Raw genomic sequence first — 20,319 nt, 5'->3', positions numbered from 1 at the left:
TTCCATAGTATCTTAAAATGGGACACTGAACTGAACCTTCACTGTTTATTGATATATGCCATTTGTCATGTCAAATTTAATTTTAATGGAAACACAGTGAACAGTACTCAACACTTTCTTTCTCCCTTTAGTAGATAGACCTTTATTCAGCAGGGGACTACTTTCCATAACTGTTGTCCACACCCTTGGCTTTCTCAAAAGACAAAGTTTTATCTTTTGTCTCAGTCTCACCTTAGACCCTATTCTTTCAACAGTGTCAACTCAAGGTCCCCCCCCCCCCGCCTCCCCTAACGATCCTCACACATGAAAACAAAAGACATCAGTTGAATGTCTCCGCCAAAGTTCCTTCAGAAGTGCATATTAGCGAATGGTGCAAAATTTGGCAGTACATTTTACTGTGTGGCCTCTGTGTTTATCTGCCAGTTTATCAGGCTAAATCTGCTGAACTAAAATCCAGCAATGACAGGCTGTGGGAGACACAAAAACAAAAACAAAAAATGGACACAAACACATGCACACACACAAAAACAGTCCTCTACCAAATAATTCTTGTGTGACCTTTCTGTAATGTCTTGTGAGGTTCTATAAAAGAATGAACAAGGTTAGATCAATTTCGTAGCAACAGCTTGTGTTATTAAGCATCTGCATTTATTTAAATGGTAAATGGCCTGTATTTATATAGCGCTTTACTAGTCCCTAAGGACTTCAAAGTTCTCACTGATGGAAGGAGGTTTTGGCTCAAAATCTCACGATACATGGCCCCATTCATTCTGTCCTTAACACGGATCAGTCGTCCTGTCCCCTTGGCAGAAAAACAGCCCCATAGCATGATGTTTCCACCCCCATGCTTCACAGTAGGTATGGTGTTCTTGGGATGCAACTCAGTATTCTTCTTCCTCCAAACACGACGAGTTGAGTTTATACCAAAAAGTTCTACTTTGGTTTCATCTGACCACATGACATTCTCCCAATCCTCTGCTGTATCATCCATGTGCTCTCTGGCAAACTTCAGACAGGCCTGGACATGCACTGGCTTCAGCAGCGGAACACGTCTGGCACTGCGGGATTTGATTCCCTGCCGTTGTAGTGTGTTACTGATGGTGACCTTTGTTACTTTGGTCCCAGCTCTCTGCAGGTCATTCACCAGGTCCCCCCGTGTGGTTCTGGGATCTTTGCTCACCGTTCTCATGATCATTTTGACCCCACGGGATGAGATCTTGCGTGGAGCCCCAGATCGAGGGAGATTATCAGTGGTCTTGTATGTCTTCCATTTTCTGATGATTGCTCCCACAGTTGATTTTTTCACACCAAGCTGCTTGCCTATTGTAGATTCAGTCTTCCCAGTCTGGTGCAGGTCTACAATACTTTTCCTGGTGTCCTTCGAAAGCTCTTTGGTCTTGGCCATGGCGGAGTTTGGAGTCTGACTGTTTGAGGCTGTGGACAGGTGTCTTTTATACAGATGATGAGTTCAAACAGGTGCCATTCATACAGGTAACGAGTGGGGGACAGAAAAGCTTCTTACAGAAGACGTTACAGGTCTGTGAGAGCCAGAGATTTTCCTTGTTTGAGGTGACCAAATACTTATTTTCCACCCTAATTTACGAATAAATTCTTTACAAATCCTACACTGTTAAAAAAATCCGTAAATTTAGGGGTCCCTTTACCGTGGATTTGCTACGGATTCGCTCCGTTTTGCGAAATACGGAAAGTTTGCTGTTGCGCAAGGCAGAATTTTCTCCCCCAGCCAGAATATTCCGACGCCATTACTTTCAGTGCGGTCAGTGCCTACCTAAATTTCTGCAAGTCACAAGGAAAGTTGGAAACAGGTTGGTTGTGTGGAATGAGAATGAGAATGGAGTGCCACCTTGTTCCCCCTCGTACATTAAATTGGTCTCGATAGGCAGTTGGTAGTGGTATGTATGTGAGTGGACGTTTGCTGCTAGCTGCGTTAGCATTAGCCAGCCGCCTGCGCTTCGTAAGTACGTCAAAAACCATTTTTTCCCTCCCTCTTACATGAAATTTGGTCTCGATAGTCAGTTGGTAGCCATGTGTTTTTCATGGTAACATTTGAATGTGTGGGTTTTGCGTTATTTTGAAGCGTGGTTTGCCCAACTAAAGTTAACGTTAGCCCATAAGTTGGATGCGCGCGCGCGCGTGTGTGTGTGTGTGTGTGTGTGTGTGTGTGTGTGTGTGTGTGTGTGTGTAAATTAGCCACATGTGTGTATTGTTATAGCTCGCTGTGTTACGTTAGCATGCAACTGAACATGGTAATAATTAAAAGGGGTGATAGTTAAGTAGAATCAGATTTCATTGCAGAAAACATTGCAGCCCAAAGAGAGTGGCCCATGCAGCCCAACGCAGATTACTTATTTGAAGGTACCTGAAAAGTGAATGTGCTTCACTGTGCTGATATAAATTTATTGTTTTCATATTGATTCTGTTCTGATTCTGGCTATCCTTCAATTGGCAAATTCAATCTCTTAAAAATGTTGACTTGTAACATTTGTGGCTTTAACGCTCGGTCTTCGACTGATTACTTGAAACACTGCCGAACACACAGAAATAATAATAATGTATCTTTTTTATGTGGCCATAGGGATTGCAGAAGGAAGTTTAACACATACAGTAGCCTTGCTGTGCATATGTCACGAGCTCATGTAGACAGAAGGAGCACACAAACATGGAACCGTGATGTGTCTGTACAGTTAAGGTGCTTGTTTAATTTTTGCAGCAGTGAATATGATGATCTTAAAACTTTAAAGTGTCATTTGAGTGGTCACATAGATGAGGGTTTGACTGTAACATGTCCCTTTGATGGATGTTCTAAGACATTCAATTTAAAGTCATCCTTTTTAACGCATATTTCCAGATACCATAAAGGGTGGGATGTTACCAAGATAGCCCCAGTTCATATATGTGAACTAACAGAACGGTCTTTCCAAGGTGAAGGATCAAATGTAGAACCTGAAGAACCTGAAAGTTTTAACACTGATGCAGAACAAAGTGATAATTTCTGCAGTGATCAAGTGAAAGACAACTTCACAGAAAGTCTTGCTCAGTTTTACTTGGGATTACAGGCAAAATATTTGGTTCCAGACTCCACAATAACAGAAATAGCAAATGAAATGAGAACTATAAGTGATATTCAACAGGAATATACTGTGGATGCACTAGCCTGTGAACTGGGGCAGTATGGTGCTCCAAAGGAGACTGTAACATCTCTTGGGAATAGTATATACGAGCAGAGCCCTATGCACAAGGCATTACATGAAAAGGGTCATTTAACTACGCAACACAAGAGGCTGAAATATTACAAGTCACACTATGACTATGTTGAACCTGTTGAAGTCTTTCTTGGACGCAATCGCAGTGGCCAGAAGAGGCACTATCATTACATCCCAATACTGGAAACCCTCAAAGTAATTCTGAAACAGCAAGGTTTAGATCAGCACAGTCCTAGTTCAAATTCTGAAGATGATGTACTGTGTGATGTCACTGATGGGTGGGCCATCAAATCCAATGCCATGTTTTCCTCAGACCCAGACAGTTTAAAGGTAATGCTCTTTCAGGATGCTTTTGAGGTGGCTAATCCACTCGGATCTGCCAAGATAAAGCATAAAGTATTGGCTGTCTACTTCACACTTGGAAATTTTCATCCACACCAACGATCAACTGTTGATCAGATACAGTTGGCATTACTCTGTGTAGAGAAAGATTGCAAATACTTTGGAATGGATAAGATTTTCAATAAGCTAGTGTCAGACTTGTGTGAGCTGGAGGAAAGGGGCATATCTTTCAATGGAAAAATATATAAAGGCACTGTTGTGTGCATAATGGGCGGTTTCTGGAAAGTAACGATGAAGTACACACTCATCACGGTGTTAAATGTGACAGTGTTTTCAACAAACTGTCCAACTTTCATGTGTGTCAGCCAGGCTTACCAGCTTGTTTAGCTCATGATCTGTTTGAGGGGGTAGTAGATTATGATTTGGCATTGTTTTTGCAGTTCTTAATCAGAACACAAAAGTGGTTCAGTTATGAGGTTCTTAATGAAAGAATCAAATCATTTCCTGGTGAAAGCATCAACAAGCTAAACACTATTCCCACTACAGGAGCCAGGCTTGGAGGACATGCAGCCCAAAACAGGTGGCTTTTGAAATTCTTGCCTGTTTTGGTGCATGACACAATTGAAGATGCTGATAATGAAGTATGGGGACTTGTACTACTTCTGAGGGAGCTTGTTGAATTTGTCTGTGCACCTCGGCTCTCAGAGTTGCAGATTGCTTTCATGAAGGGACTGATTGAACTGTATGTGGAATTGAGGCAAGAGCTGTTTCCAAGAGTTCAACTTAGACCAAAACACCACTATCTGCTTCACTATGCACACTTGACTTTACAATTTGGCCCACTCATATATACTTGGACAATGCGCTTTGAATCAAAACATTCTTATTTTAAAAGGTGCATTAGGGCAAGTAAGAACTTCATAAATGTAACCAAGTCTCTGGCTGAACGGCACCAGTTGCTTCAGGCTTATCAGTCTTGTGGTACCTTGTTTCGTTCCCAGGTTCATGTCTCAGACTCAACACGGTTCTACCCAGAGCTCTATGACCAGAACATAAAGACAGTGGTTGGAGAATTTGATTTGAACTCAAGTAACTCAGTTGTCACAGAGAGTGTGCAGGTTAAAGGCACTACATATGCAAATGGAATGCTGGTCTTACTGAGCTACGCAAAAGGACTACTGCAGTTAGGACAAATAGCAAGCATTTTTGTAAAAAATGAAACTACTGTCCTACTTTTGCTTCGAGGGAAAACTGCCAGCTGGATACCTGAGCTTGGACTCTATGAACTTGATGAAAATGCTTCTGACCTGTTCAGTTGCCATGATTTGAACAAACTTGATGATTATCATCCACTTTATTCTTACCAGAGAGGTACTCGGTGGCTCATTCCTCTTAAACACACACCAACATGGAACTTGTGAAAAACTATATCAAGAAAGCAATGCCATCGCTCAGTAGCGATCAGATGGATACACTCATGGCTAAACTGGAGGAATTAGGAGTTCTCTCTGTAGATGACCTGAGCCTTGTGGACCTGGAGGACATTAAAGACACTCTGCCATTCATTCAGTGCAAAAGATTCGTCAGAGCTGTCAAAGCATTGGAAGCAGGTGAGTTTTTGCCCCTCTGTTTTAATGCAAGTTTTCTGAAACTACAAAGGTTTATTCCAAAAATGCAAAAAAAAAGTTGCCATCAGCTGTACATGGCAATAATTACTCTATAATTGGTTTTCATAATTAGGTCCATTTGTATTCCTGGTTGACCCAAACTGGACATTGAGGACCAATGTATTAATTGATTTGCAACAATTGTGATGTGTTTAATTTATGGAGATGTTTGTCATGTCATCCATAGATTCACAAACTCCACCGCAGTTCACCCGGCCTGGCCCCTCATCAACACCTGAACCACAGAGGTTTCAGCTGCCCTCAACACCACCTGAGACAGCCGACTCCCCATCCCAAGACACATATTCTGTACCATGGCACAAATTTCCCTCAAAAGTCATGGATGAGTTACGTGAAAAAAAGTACATAATGGGGAAAGACAGACGAGAGATGGTTCGGATCGTCGCTGAAGATTACCTCCATAAACACCCAGGAAGACCTGGTAGACAAAAGCTGAGGGAACTCGCCAGTATGACTGTAGGACAATATCCTGCCTCCTTCAAGCTGACAGAGCCGTTTGGAAACAAACCTTTTGCAAAAGATGGTTCTGAAACTCTCTTTCGTCAGCTGGAACACAGAATTAAAAATATGAAGAGGCCACAAAGCTCACTGAAGAGGCAAGCAGGGGGTGAAAATTCAACAAAGAAAAGGCCCAGGAATTCAGATCTGTATGGATGTGTGGCGTGGGATCCAATCATTGAGGGGGCCGTGTGTAGAGAAGACCTGCTGTCTAAACGAGATGAGTTGAAACGTGCCTTTCAAACCCAGGATCTTCAGGTGGGTCTGCAATCATCCATTACAGATACAGAAAGCTTTATTAATCCTCGAAGGGCAATTCGGTTCCTACAGTCCACCATCTAGACATACAACCATTCACACAGCAATAGTATATAGCAGGAGTAATGCGATAAGGTCTGGGTCCAAGTACAATTTAGGACACATTGTGAAATTGTAGATCGTCTGTAGATCACTATGCCCATAGTCAATTGAAATTGATACCCTGTTTTATTATTTTAATTGGTTAGTTTGACTAACTGTTCGACTGTATGTCTAACTGCCTCATACTGTATCTTTAGGAGTCATCTGTTCGAAAATTGATGACTGAAACATATCCCATTCAGCGTGAAATCCTCAACGATGATGATACCACTATTGCCGTTGTAAAGGACGAGTGGCCGTTCCTGTTTGAAGTTCCTCACCTGTTTGATCATGCATCTAAACTCCTTGGCTTCTCTGTACAAAACAAGCTGGCACAGGTGTGTTTTTATTGTTATTATTATGATTGTGCTGTGCTGCTCCATATGGAGAGAATTTTGTCTTTATTAATCAATCAAAAAAAGATTTGCAACCAAAAAGAGAGTTGAGACCAAAAAAGATAAACTGGCAACCAATCAAATAGAATAACTTGGATGAACAATCAAATGGAATAGATTTGAGACCAAAAATCAGGAAGTGACAACCAAAAAAGCAGGACATTTGAGATCAAAACAGAACAGGTTGCAAATGAAAATGAAATAATTCATTTTTATTTTTTTCAAAATTCTCTCCATAGCTCCAAACGAAAATTAGTGTTAGTCTTATGTACTTGTACAAAATTAACACCTTGAACCTTGAACAGGAACTTTCCAAAAAAGAAAAGGGGATCAATGACTTCCTTGACTCCAAAGGGATGAAGACGGGCGAAGGTCCAATACAGCTCATCTGTGGCATTTCAAAATACTTCAAGGAAGACTCTTATAAACTCTTCCACAAAAAAGAGGTAGATGTTGTAGATTTTAAACTGTGTGCAAGATAATTATTTGCATCCAGTGGTGAACCAAGTAACCAACCACAGTAGGAAGTATAGATTCCCCTAATTGTGCTGCTGATATTCTCTATAAACTCTCTATCTATAAACTATTTACATTAATGTTTGTGCATAATGGCTACCTCTGTCTGATGAAGACACTAGCAGATAGTCAATTTGCCAGCAGGTTTGTGTGCACTGGAAACATTAATTCATGTATCATGTCTGTCACCAAAACAGATCTCTGCAGATCCTGAAGTCGAACTCCCAGTGACCCCATGCATCCTAATCAGAGGTTTGTAGTTAAATCTTTTTTTGTATCCCAGCAAGCTGTTGTTAGCTGTTGTTATAAGCTGTTGTTGTGTCATATTTATTAAAGAAATTTTTGCTTGCCTTAAAATATAGGATTTTTTTTTTTTTGTAAATGGTACATGGTTTTTATCTGTGTTTAAGGTGACCAGCAATTCAAGATTGCTGTTGATGGGTTACTTGTCAATGACCACATCACCTCTCCCATTGTGGCCTTGAGCTACGTCTTCTCCATGTTTTATGTCTGCAACGTCCAATACCCACCGGAGATGGCTTTTACTCTCGAATTCATGCAAAGGTAAGCACTCATTGTTTGGAAATACTTTGTAAATGTGACTTTGCCGTGCCTTTCTGCACCTGACCTGCTTTTTGTCAATCTACACTAAACCCGTTTGTCTGAGATGTACAAGCTCAAAATGTGTCGCCACATGCTGTGAGCTTTTAGATCAGCTGTTATTGGTTTATGATCCCCCTGAATATGGATTTGTTCGGAGATTTTGTAGCTCCCTGTTGAAGACTATTGTTGGAATAAATGTGTCATATCTTTTTAAAGGGCAGGTAACATGCTTTTTGCTTTAAATAGTGTCCTAAGTCAATCAATAACAAAACAAACATAACATGATTCTAGTTGGGAAATGGAGCAAAACCATATTTTTCTCAGAATGGTTTGTTCACACAAAATTCGTTTGAGCTATCTCTTTAAAACCATTAGCACCTGAGACCAGGTTATGTCAGTGGTGGTCAAACCTTTTCATGTCAAAGACACACAAACTGAAATTTATTTGGCTGCAGACCCCAAACTCAAAATATGTTGTTTCAGGGACCCCCCCCCCCCCCCGAAGGAAAGACTAAACATATTAATTTAAAAAATACTACATAGTGGATTCATGCCCAAATGTTAATACTTGTACTGATGTGTAACGTGCACTGAATGTCACAGTTTCTCCAGTCCATGTTTGAATAACCCCCAGGACAGTCCGTGTTCAAATGTGCTGTTACACCTTTTGATAGGACAATGTCAACTGTGTTTTCTATCCCCTTCTGTGTTCTGTGCATTTATAATATCCCTGCATACACATTGAGGATGCATGCTGTCATGTGTTGGTGATAAGCAGACTTCTCGCCCTTGCAAACATTTCTGTATATGCGCAGTGTGAATGCATGTGTCTTGAAAAGACAAAGGAAGAGATAAGCTTAGCCACTGGCACCAGCACCACAACAACATTGGGTTCTAGACAGATGGTCAACTAGAATGATAGAGAGGTTCACACATAGGGGCATATTGAAGAAAACAAATGTAGAATTTTATTGAACTGCTCCACTCCTGTCAAGCCACACTACACGTGCAAACTTTGTCTGCATATCACTATTGTTTTGTTTCTTTTCCTCAGAGTTTTCTTTGGGGTCAATCCTGAGCGAGGCTCCAAGGCAGAGAAGAAGGGGAAGAAACGGCACTTCATTCCTCCACAGGTGTGCAAGCTGGTTTCTCAGCTGAAGGAATCTGAATGGGCCATTTGAGCTGTTCTCAGAGCTCAGAAAATACCTTTTTGGACTGAATGTACACACACACACACACACACACACACACACACACACACACACACACACACACACAAAGGCAAATCCAAAAACATGGGGCTTGGGAGTAGAAATACAGATTTTTACAGTATTAGGTGAGTTCAGATGTTTTAACTAGATGCCCACAACACACACGCTGCAGTTTCAAATCCCCCATGTTAAGGGGGAGGGAAGGTGGGTGATATTTGTCATTCCAGTTAAGCTTTTCCTGTCATTGTGGAGTTGGAGGTGTAAGTTTTAAATTTTTTTTAGTTTTAAGTTGTTTTAAGAGTTTTAAAAATCTCTTTATGGCATGTTGCACAGTCATCCTTCTAAGGTCATGGTTGTTATTGCTGCACTGATGTTTTATAGAAAAGTTGTATAATGTAATACTTCTAATGTTCTATTTGTTTTTTGTAGAAAGGTCAGCCACTGGTTGCAGAGCTCTGCCTGTCGGTGTGATATGTGGAGTTGGAGGTGTAGGTTTCTGCATCCTCCTGGAGGGGGCTCCTCATTTTGCACTGACAGGTGAGACAGCAACTGCAATGCTGGCAGTTTTATTGTCTTATTTTGTCATTGTCTTTAACAAATCAATTTGTTATTAATGCCTGTCAGCCTGTGGATGCTAAAAAGTTGCTAGATTTGGCATCTCCCTGTTAAAGGACATGGCTGTATTTCTTTGAGAGAACAGCTGGTTTATGTATGTAAAATTTCTCTGAATGTGAAGGTGATGTTCTGAATGTTTTAATGGTTGTAATGTAAATATTGCAAATCATTCACCACAAAAAGTGAAATCACTTTAAAGCACTGGCAGCTGTTAAAGGAAATAAATAATTGCTGTGATTCTACATTTGTGCTTTATTGATGGTAAACAGTATAGAGAATGGTACAGAATTAAACATTTTAGGATGACTGAAGTGTCCGTAAATGGTATGGATTGAGTACTTAAATAATACGGAATATTCCATTTTAGGTTTGATGGAACTGTCCGTAAATGGTAAAGAAAAAGTCAGGTAAATCTACGGAAATATCTGTTATAGGGTTTACGGAATTGTCTGTGCAATAACACCGAAATTTATGGAAAATACGGAATTTTCCATTTTAGGTTTGACGGAAATGTCCGTCAATGGTACAGAAAAACTCGGGTAAATCTACAGAAATATCCATTTTAAGGTTTACGGAAGTGCCCGTACAATAACGGAAAAAGTGCTGGTAATTAATTACCAGCACTTTTTCCGTTTTATAACGGAATTTTTTTTAACAGTGTACCATGTGAATTCATGGATTTTTTTTTCACATTCTGTCTCTCACAGTTGAAGTGTATCTCTGGTGCAAATTACTGACCTCTGTCATCATTTTAAGTGGGGGAACTTGCACAATCGGTGGCTGACTAAATACTTTTTTGCCCCACTGTAAGCCATTTATTCAGCGTAAACAACCTGCTGAATCTCTCGTGTCCTCCTCTGACCGGCGGTACAGGCAGGTAAATCTTTCTTTAACTCTGTCCTGCTTAACTTAAAATAATAGAAAACAATAGAAAGAAAAACATTCTTGTAACAGTGCACATTTAGTGCATTTAGTACAATTGGCTTCAGTTGAGGTATTATTTCAGCTTTTCTAAAGCTAATCAGCTGCTCCTGTTTGTAATCCCGCTTGTTCCCATGATTACGCATCATAACCCATCATCATTATTCATCTATGTATTACTTTTATGTATTAGTCATCTATTTGTTGTAATCATCTATCCTTGCAGTTGTTTATTACACAAAATAAGTTATATTATCACACTTCTGGCCACATAGCGCTGATATTCACTGCACATGCCCATATTAACTTTTTCCAGCCAGGTGTTTTCCTTTTCCCATTCTTCCCTTTCTCTGAGGGGAACAAACATTGCTGCTCTAACGCTGGGCTCACACTGTGCGGTTTTAGGCCCATTTTGAGCCGATTTTTGAGTGATCGGACCGATTTTGGCCTTCATCGTGCATCGTGTAGTATACGTGGGGTAACGAGAAGTGATTAACACCTCACGACCAGCTCCCGATCATCAATCGCTCGTGAGGGTGTCACCACAGCCGCTCACACTGCTCGCGCGCAAACACGTAAACGTTGGTGTAAAAGATGGAGCAGCACGGCAGTGCTGCGTGTGATCTGGACACAAGCGATGGAGGCACACAACCGTGAAAATAGTTGGATTTACATTGCTGCTCAGTCACAGCTGCCCGATCAATGTTTTTCATTAGCAATTTAGCAAAGTTGATGGTGGTGGTGTGTGTCTGTGTGAGTGTAAGACGGAGAGAGAGAGCGCGACAGATTTTCTGTTATAACCTTCATGTTATGGAGGCACAGTGTGAGCACTCGGGTCGCATCAGAGCATCGGGCCGTATAGTGTGAGACCTGCATCGTGACCTACCAACTTCTAACCCCTGCGAGTCAATCGTGCAGTTTGAGCAGGAGCTGAATAACGTGACTGAAAAAATCGCACAGTGTCTGCCCAGCTTTAGGTGTACTGTCGTCCGAGACTTGCACCTAGTGATGTGTCCTGTGTGTCGAAGCTTCGAATCGCGCGTCGGGTAATCGCGGGGGCGTTTTTCTGAAGCGCGTATCGAGGCTTGCGTTGATTACGTATGCAGTGACGTTCGAGGCCTCGCGGGCAGTCCGTACCACGTGACTGATTCGGGAACTGGTTCACCGGTTCGCGCCAGATTCGAAATAAAATGGGCAGCAAAACACAGCTGATTCCCCCATCACATCGTGTTGTGGAATTGGATTACGTACGTGTTACATAGCTACTGGAGTACTGGACACAAATTTCTTTATCCAAACTTGTATAAACTTGCTGTGGTTTTTCTTGCAACCCCTGCTTCATCTGTGCCCTGTGAGAGGATATTTTCAAAAGCAGGAGAAATCCTCTCAAAAAAGAGGAACCGTCTTAAGCCCAGCACTGTGGAAAAGCTGCTATTTTTGAATAAAAACAAATGAAAACTTTTTAACAGTGCTCATTACACTAGGGAAAAGTCACAAGCACATTCACATCACAACTCCCTCCCTTTTTGTTTCCATGTACATTCCTGTGTTAAGCTGCCAATTTATTATACACAAACATTAATTAAATTAATATAATATAAATTATTATAATATTAAATATAACTAATATTTAGAGTTCAGTTATTGGTGTCATGAACTATAGTAATTCCTTTATTCATTCAACTTGAAGTGCCACACACTAGTTTGTGTCATTATTGAGATGTACATAAGCATGATTACGCAGTTACACAATCATCCCAAAAACTGTGTACTGATAGTTTCCACTTTCTCTTTTGTATCAGACATACTGAGGCAATATTCGGGATAAATAACCATGAAAAACAATTTATTTATTCAGTTTAGCGGTTTACACATCACATCATAATCATTGAGCCCGTTTCACTTGAATTGTCCACTTGATGGCGCAGTAGAGCAAATGAATCATCACAATGCTTCGAACCATGAGTCGACCAGTTGGATGGGAAGCTTCAGTTCATCATGAGGCTTCATCTCACCATCACTACTTGCACCGCAGTGTCGGCGTTTGTTTCCCTGTTGGCCATGCTTCTTGTTGTGGTCATCTGTTGTCTTCCGGTATTTTCTCCGTAAGCGACCTTTCCTCGACCAATGAGATGAGCGGTAATCTGAATTGTCATACTCGTAAGTGTGCTGTCAGCTCATTGGTCACAAAGCAGGAGAGGGGCTGGGAATTATGTTTTCAAACAAAGCGTTAATTCCATTAAAAGTTATAGACTACTTTTGATTCTCACTGTATTACGGGACAAAGTGCGTCCCTTATTAGCTCAATACGGGACGTGTACTTTTGTTTCGAAATACGGGACGATTACGTATTTTAAGGGACGGTTGGCAACCCTACTCATACTCTTACTTTTTGATCTGTGGTATTTCCTCAGCCTGGACATGTTTACCTTCTGGCAAGTTGCTCCCTTCACAATACTGGCCACCCCACTTGGTGTGACGCTGGCCACAGTGTACGGTCCTTGGTGCTGGCTGAATAATTTATCTCCAGTTTGTCTCCTTTTTGGATCACCTGACAAAAGAGCATCATCACCTGCTTGACCAACACACTGTATTACATTTTCCCTTTTTGCCTCAACAGATCTCCTTTCCCTGTCACTCACCCTTCTTTAATTGTACAGACCGTTTTAATCAGAACCGTCATCTTCTCAACTCTTGTGTTGATGTCCTCTTCTGGGTTTGCAACCTCAAAGTCCTCACCCATGGGACAGGTGTTCATCACAGCAGGAAGACGTGGATGTCGGTGGAAGAGCAGGAAATAGGGACTGTGACGGGTGGAGTACTGATCACACAAAATCTCTCCATTATTTCATTTTCTCTTGCACTTGTCAATAACTTTTTTTAAAATTAAGTTTAAAAACACATTCTTAAAATGATGCTACACTGTAAAGTATCTTAAAAGTAATACAAAATGTCAAAACAGGAATGCAGTGTTGATAGCATACACCACAGCAGCAAGGTGAACGTCCCAGTCATCGTGGTTCTGGTTGACGTACTTTCTGAGAGCACGCTTAATGTTCTGGTTGGTCCTCTCATCCTTTGAGTTGTATTGTAGAATAGATAAATAAGCATGACTAATTTCATATGAGTTACTCGAGGTTAGATATCCAAATGTTGGTCTGGGGGTGGTAAGCACTGGAGACAGCATGTTTAACATTCAGCATGCTGAAAATGCTGTTGTTGAGCTGCATGAGCAGACTTAGCCTAAATACATCATATCATATGTCAAGGTACGAATAACACTTTCACAAGTTCACAAACTCCTTTCCTTGGTCAGTGATGATTTTCCTGACCATCCCAAACATGTGTAACTTAGAGTTCATGATTGCAGAGACCTCCGCTGCAGTCCTGGACGTGTGTCTAGACGTGTTTCTGGGAGTGGTCCAATTAAATCCATACCCAGCACCTCCCAAGGTTCTTTTACCTGCAGGTCCCAGAACTTATCAAATTAAAATTTAAAGCTACCCTGCAGCACACAAGCTTATTAGTAGTAGTGTGCGATACTGCATATTTTGGTATCAATCCGATACCAAGTAAACACGTGCCACTATCGCTGATACCGATACTTTTCAATAAATAAATGGTAAAAAAAAAAAGCCTGTATTTATATAGCGCTTTACTAGTCCCTAAGGGCCCTAAAGCGCTTTACACATTCAGTCATCCACCCATTCACACACACATTCACACACAGGTGATGGCAGCTACATTGTAGCCACAGCCACCCTGGGGCGCACTGACAGAGGCGAGGCTGCCGGACACTGGCGCCACCGGGCCCTCTGACCACCACCAGTAGGCAACGGGTGAAGTGTCTTGCCCAAAGACACAACGACAGAGACTGTCGGAGCCAGGGCTCGAACCGGCAACCTTCCGATTACAAGGCGAACTCCCAACTCTTGAGCCACGATCGCCCCAAAATAAAGTGGATGCGTCATTGAATTGATAAATCTCAATTCATTTTCATGACCTTAAGTGGTTTTTTTTAAAACCCAGGACATAATCAGGAGAAAATTTATAATTACATAGAAAATGCTTTATTATGAATATTTTTTAGAAAAACCTTTACAAAAAAGTGCACCCAAACCAGTAAACAAATTTAAACAAACAAGTACAGTTGAGAAACTATAATACAAAAAATAACAATTAAAATTCTGAACAACAAAAACAACAACTGGTGAAAATATAAATACTAAGTAAACAACTTAACAACCCCCAAAGCCTTCAGTTTGTCTGTGCAGAACAAAGGTTTTGGTTACAGGTTTTCGTTCAAAAACAGTATCATATTAACCTTTTTTCCCTTTAATGCATTTCTTCTGTTAATCACTAACTGCCCTGCTTTTGAAAAAATCCTCTCAGCTGGCACTGATGTTGCAACCACTGTCAGGTATTTTTTGGTAAGGTTGCTCAGAGAGGGGAATGTTTGTACATTGTTTTTCCACCAAAGTAGTGGATCCTGATCCCTCTCTCTGGTTCCTTCCTCAAATGGTCTCAGTGCATTGATGGAGAGATGAATGACAGACCATTCTTCCTCATTTAAACAAAGTGAGCTCTTCCCAAGGACACAGAGGACCTGTGGTAACTGCCTCTTTTTGCTCAAGCAATCTCTCCCACATGTAGAATGTGGAGTTCCACCTTGTCTCAACTGCTTGAATAAGTTTTTGTTCAGGGAACTTCTGCTGCTTCTTGTCTTGTCTGCAACTTTAGTGATGTGGTGAAAGAAAGCAACAATAGCACTGCTTTTCTGCTGAAGCTCAAGCAAGTCAGGCAGGGCTTTAATGGAGTCTTTCACCACCAAATTTAAAGTGTCTGCAAAACATGAGTAGTGTTTCCATCCTGCTTTGCGCACAGCAGCAACCATGTTAGCAGCACTATCTGTTAAAACAGCCAGAATCGTCTCCTTTATGGCCCATTCTTCTGTAATTCTAGTTAATTGTGCAAAAATATTGTCTGCAGTGTGTTATCCAGGAACACAGCATGTTTATAGCACGTATGCCACCATTTGCCAGTTTTCATCAATCATGTGGCATGAGACTGTTAAATATGCTTCTGTGGCTCTTGATGTCCACATCACAGTGGTGAGCACAACATTGCCCACACCATTCAGTGCCTTTCTAATCTTAGCACAACAGTCTTCATAAAAAGCTGGTAGTTTCCCCTCCGTTAAAGATTTTCTACCTGGAATTTTGTACCTGGGGTCAAGTGTCTAAACAAAATTCCCGAAGCCATCATCCTCCACTATGGAAAGAGGTTGTAGGTCTCTCACAATCATCTCTGTCAGTGTTGGGAAGACTACTTTTAAAATGTATTCCACTACAGATTAGAGATTACATGGCCCAAAATGTATTTTGTAACATATTCTGTTATGTCACTCAATGAGAGCAACGTATTCTGAATACTTTCTCTTTGACATGTCAATGGCTGTGAACAAAGAGGTTAACACGTGAGGAGCGGATCAAAATTGTGTTGATATCTGGTGAACGCAGTAACCGGGTCATTGCAGCAGATTTCAATGCAAGACACCTTACGAGACCACCCATCTCCCATGCTACAGTTAGCAAACTGCTTGCTAAGTTTCGTGAAACTGGTTCAGTGTTGGATTTGCCAAAATGTGGATGCAAGAAAACTGTCACTAATGAAGAAACATCAGTGGCTGTCCTAGCTTCATTCAGCAAGAGCCCACAGCGTAGCACTCGCTGCATGTCACTGGAGAGTGGCATTAGTCGGATATTAGCTACTCACAAATGGCACCCTTACAAACTCCAGCTACTGGAGAGAGAGAAGTATGAAAGACACCTGTGTTGAACGTGCAATTGGCAAGTGCAAGAAAATAGTAAGTGCCTTTTCTTACAATGGGAAAAAGTCTTGACAACAGATGATTCAACGGGTGCTTGAACAGGAGAAGGACTAATCACAGGTCCTGAAAGCAGACAGAAAAACCAGGCACCTGGTACCAACTTGGCAGGGCACTGACATGACAGAATCTGTGTGATTGTTGTGTTTGTATTTGCACTACATATCGCAAGTTTGAAATTTGTTGTGCTATATTTAACAGAAAAGGAACCTGTTGTCATGGTCCGGGTGTGTGCCAGTGTGTCTCCCTCCGAGCCGGCGTCTCCACCCCGGGGAGGGGCCTCAGTGTTTTTGCTGATCGCTTACACCTGTGGGTAATTTAGCCGGGGACTCATAAGGCCAGCGTACTCAATCTCTCTTCGCCAGATTCTCTGCTAACGTCAGTCAGTGCAGGCCACCACCATCATTCCCTATGTATTTTGTGAATCACTTTGCCTCACTGTATGTTTGTCTTTTGTGCGCCTCTCTCTTAGCTACACCCAACTGTCAACCCCTGTTGAAGAGGACCTACTTGGATGCTGGACCATCTGGCAGTCCCACAGGCTATTACCCAAATTACCTACCTGCCTCTCTGCCTCCACGCCAGGAGTTTTTTGGATTTCACACCCGGACTACTCACCCCTCTACGTCATCTCCGACCTCCTTTGGCAAGTACGCAGTACGAAGGAGGATTCTGAACCAGCAACATATTCATATGTCTCCTTATCCGTATCTGAACATCTGCACTCTGTTACAGTGACCCCGACCTTTTCCTGGATCAAATGTGACTTGCTTTCCAGTCCAATCCCTGGAATAGCTGTCCTCTCTGACCCGGACCAGATCATTACTTAGTTTCAGTGGTGGAACGTCGTACTTGTCTACTCTCACCTTTTTGTTTATGAATATTTGTGGAAACATTAAACTTTATTCTTAAAATCTACTTACGAGCTGTTCGGCGTCCTGCGTTTGAGTCCTGTCACTCGTCCAAAACGGTCTCGGCCGTAACACCTGTTAAACGTGAAGGGTTTTCAATTCAAATATGTGCAGCTTTATGTGCAATATAAATAAGTAATCAGGACAGCAGGGAGAATTGTAATGTGTATTTATTTACATTTTGCACTTTATTTTAAATAATTTAGAATTTTGAGTTTTACTGATATTTTACTTGCATTTTATTCAGAAATGTTCGTGCATTTATCTTCATTTGTATTTGTTATTTAAGAATTTTGTGTTACATTGTTTGGAAAAAGTTGAAAAGTTTTGTCATTTAAATTTGTTTTAAGTTTTGCACAATAAATGTTCTTAAAACGGCATTCTGTACTTTTTTGAAGTGTGTTTATTCATCTGCAATATATCTGACATGTGTATGTTGAATCATTTTAAGATCATATACATGTATATGACACACAAGAAAAGAATATATCACGATACATATATTGTTACCACACATGCTTCAAATTATACCGCAATATGAATTTTAGATACGTTAAATTCCACAGTTGATTCATCAAAAACATTTCTTGGTGGTCTGTGTTAAATATCAACACTGCCACATGCTTTATCTGGTCATTGTGCCTTTTAGAAACTGAATATATTGAAAGGTAGCTTTTAACAAGTTTTACTGTTTGTTTATTGGGACTTTGTCTTTCTTGGAGTATATTAATATTTAATTAATTTTGTTTTAGTTTATTCTGGCCTCCTCTTTACAACTTTGTATGTTCTTGTAAAATTGCTGTCTCCATGTTTAGGATTATAATCCACTGTCTCTTGTGCCTTGCTGTTGGTCATGCCTCCTTTGTCATAATTAGTTTCAGCTGTGACTTGTTACCTTATGTTTCCACTCTCCCTGATTATCTCCTGCATGTATTTAAAGCCTCCGTTTGTAATGCTTCTTTGTCTTGTCACACTGTGTACGCTGTCTGGTCGTGTTGCTTTACTTTATATCAGTTTAATGGCTAAGAGTCTGTTCTTACTTGTCCCCTGCTAAGTTTATGCTTTTTGCCTTCTTTTTGGCCTCTCTGCATCCTTGCATTTCGGTCCCAACTGCACTTCACATTGTATGATACATGAAAGAGACTGTGTGCATATGTGGCAAATAAGCACATAACTTAATTCAGACAGAGCATACAAAGAAAAAATTGCGATATTAAATAAAGGTTGCCGTAAATCATGAAATGTAGCTGAAACAAAAGAACTTCAACAAAACTCAAACAAGTAGTTTAAGTTTTTTTTTCTTATTTACAGATGGGCACGATAGGTGACATTTAGGTAATATTCTTCTATATATCAAAGCAGAAGAATAGAAATTTGTATTTTATAATATAATCAAATACTACATTAAACCACCATCCTGATCTGGTATCCCTTAACAACAGCAGACAAATCTTTTGTGTCCTCCTTCTCCTCAAGTCACATAGTATTATACTCACTCTTGCATCTCATTCGCAAGCACTTTGCTCAGATTTTCAACTTTGGCACATTTGCTGTAGTGATGACGATATTCCTGAACAGTCATGTTTCACAACCGACACCCTCGACTAGTTTAATGGTTCCATCAGTTTTTTAAAATAATTATTATTATTTATTTATTTTTGTAGTCTGGAAGATAAGTCATCACTGCGCCAGCTACATATTCGTGCCAGCCATGATTCTTTTAGATGTATTATCAGAACTGGACATGGAGATGGAGTGCATGAGTGAATTTTCACCAGTCAGAGATACAGATGTGGAGGACAATAAAGGTGTCTTGTTTGTTTGTTTTTTGCTACATATCTTGAGCTGTCTCAGTCCACCTTGGATGTCCATTTCATGATGTCCAATCAGGGAAGCAATCTGCTGAGAGTGACATAAATTGTGCTGTTGTAATCCACAAATCCAAATACTTAATGACATTTTAAGTGTGTTTAGGGAACATAACAAGTCTATACAATCCTAGGAGGAAAAATAATCTTTAACAAGCTAAAGTCTTACCTCATCTAGCACGCATGGAATGGGTTTTTTCTTTTAATGTTTAAAAGGTTGAGGGTATTTTTAACGGATACAATCTGCCCTCTTATCCAAAATTATTTCTGGGGTACAAAGCAGATTTTGCATTATTCCCAAAAGAAGATGCTGTTTACACACAAGAAGCATTAATTGCTTTTAGGCACACTGACTGTAGCATGCATACAATACCTTTTTTTTTTTTTTTTTTTTGTGTCCCGTTTGGATCTTTAGCCATCAGAATTGTTGTCTTAAGGCCAAGAAAGATGCCAAGCGGATTTATTTTACCAAGTGGATCATCATGGCCTTGCCATATTGGTCCATTTGATTGACCTTTATTATAATTATGAATTTATTTTATTTTCAGTTGCTACAAACGGGACAGACATGACTGGGGGATAGGACAGGGAGAAAGAATGAAAGAAAGAGAGGTAGAGAAAGAAAACCAAAGGGGAGAAGAGACGGTGAGAAGGGGGGGAAGAAAGGACAGCAGGGAGAATTGTAATGTGTATTTATTTACATTTTGCACATTATTTTAAATAATTTAGAATTTTGAGTTTTACTGATATTTTACTTGCATTTTATTCAGAAATGTTCGTGCATTTATCTTCATTTGTATTTGTTATTTAAGAATTTTGTGTTACATTGTTTGGAAAAAGTTGAAAAGTTTTGTCATTTAAATTTGTTTTAAGTTTTGCACAATAAATGTTCTTAAAACGGCATTCTGTACTTTTTTGAAGTGTGTTTATTCATCTGCAATATATCTGACATGTGTATGTTGAATCATTTTAAGATCATATACATGTATATGACACACAAGAAAAGAATATATCACGATACATATATTGTTACCACACATGCTTCAAATTATACCGCAATATGAATTTTAGATACGTTAAATTCCACAGTTGATTCATCAAAAACATTTCTTGGTGGTCTGTGTTAAATATCAACACTGCCACATGCTTTATCTGGTCATTGTGCCTTTTAGAAACTGAATATATTGAAAGGTAGCTTTTAACAAGTTTTACTGTTTGTTTATTGGGACTTTGTCTTTCTT

The 20,319-nt window shown here is 40.3% G+C and overlaps 1 protein-coding gene and 1 long non-coding RNA gene across 7 annotated transcripts; both read left to right on the top strand.

Annotated features, from left to right (window-relative positions):
* Positions 1–1,617: 1,617 nt before the first annotated feature.
* On the top strand, positions 1,618–9,733 carry LOC309698626 (uncharacterized protein). 6 transcript variants are annotated; one of them, XM_082521195.1, is made up of 9 exons: positions 1,618–1,826; positions 4,568–5,176; positions 5,421–6,010; positions 6,310–6,489; positions 6,852–6,992; positions 7,260–7,314; positions 7,473–7,626; positions 8,720–8,798; positions 9,306–9,733. In XM_082521195.1, exons 2-9 carry the CDS (start codon positions 4,975–4,977, stop codon positions 9,345–9,347), a joined length of 1,443 nt encoding a protein of 480 aa, XP_082377321.1. In that variant the 5' UTR covers positions 1,618–1,826; positions 4,568–4,974; the 3' UTR covers positions 9,348–9,733. The 6 variants fall into 6 exon arrangements, with proteins under 6 accessions (XP_082377321.1, XP_082377325.1, XP_082377323.1 ...); XM_082521199.1 differs by lacking the exon at positions 4,568–5,176; XM_082521197.1 differs by lacking the exon at positions 4,568–5,176 and having other exon boundaries at positions 1,618–1,979.
* Positions 9,734–10,128: 395 nt separating this feature from the next.
* LOC309698338 lies at positions 10,129–19,685 on the top strand. Its single transcript, XR_014274068.1, has 2 exons — positions 10,129–10,368; positions 16,501–19,685. It is a non-coding gene; the product is annotated as an uncharacterized lncRNA (long non-coding RNA).
* Positions 19,686–20,319: the final 634 nt, after the last annotated feature.

The sequence above is a fragment of the Aulonocara stuartgranti genome (genome assembly GCF_965226115.1).
Source record: "Aulonocara stuartgranti genome assembly, chromosome: 22".
NCBI classification, from domain to species: domain Eukaryota; kingdom Metazoa; phylum Chordata; class Actinopteri; order Cichliformes; family Cichlidae; genus Aulonocara; species Aulonocara stuartgranti.
This window is presented reverse-complemented; position numbering and strand designations above follow the sequence as displayed.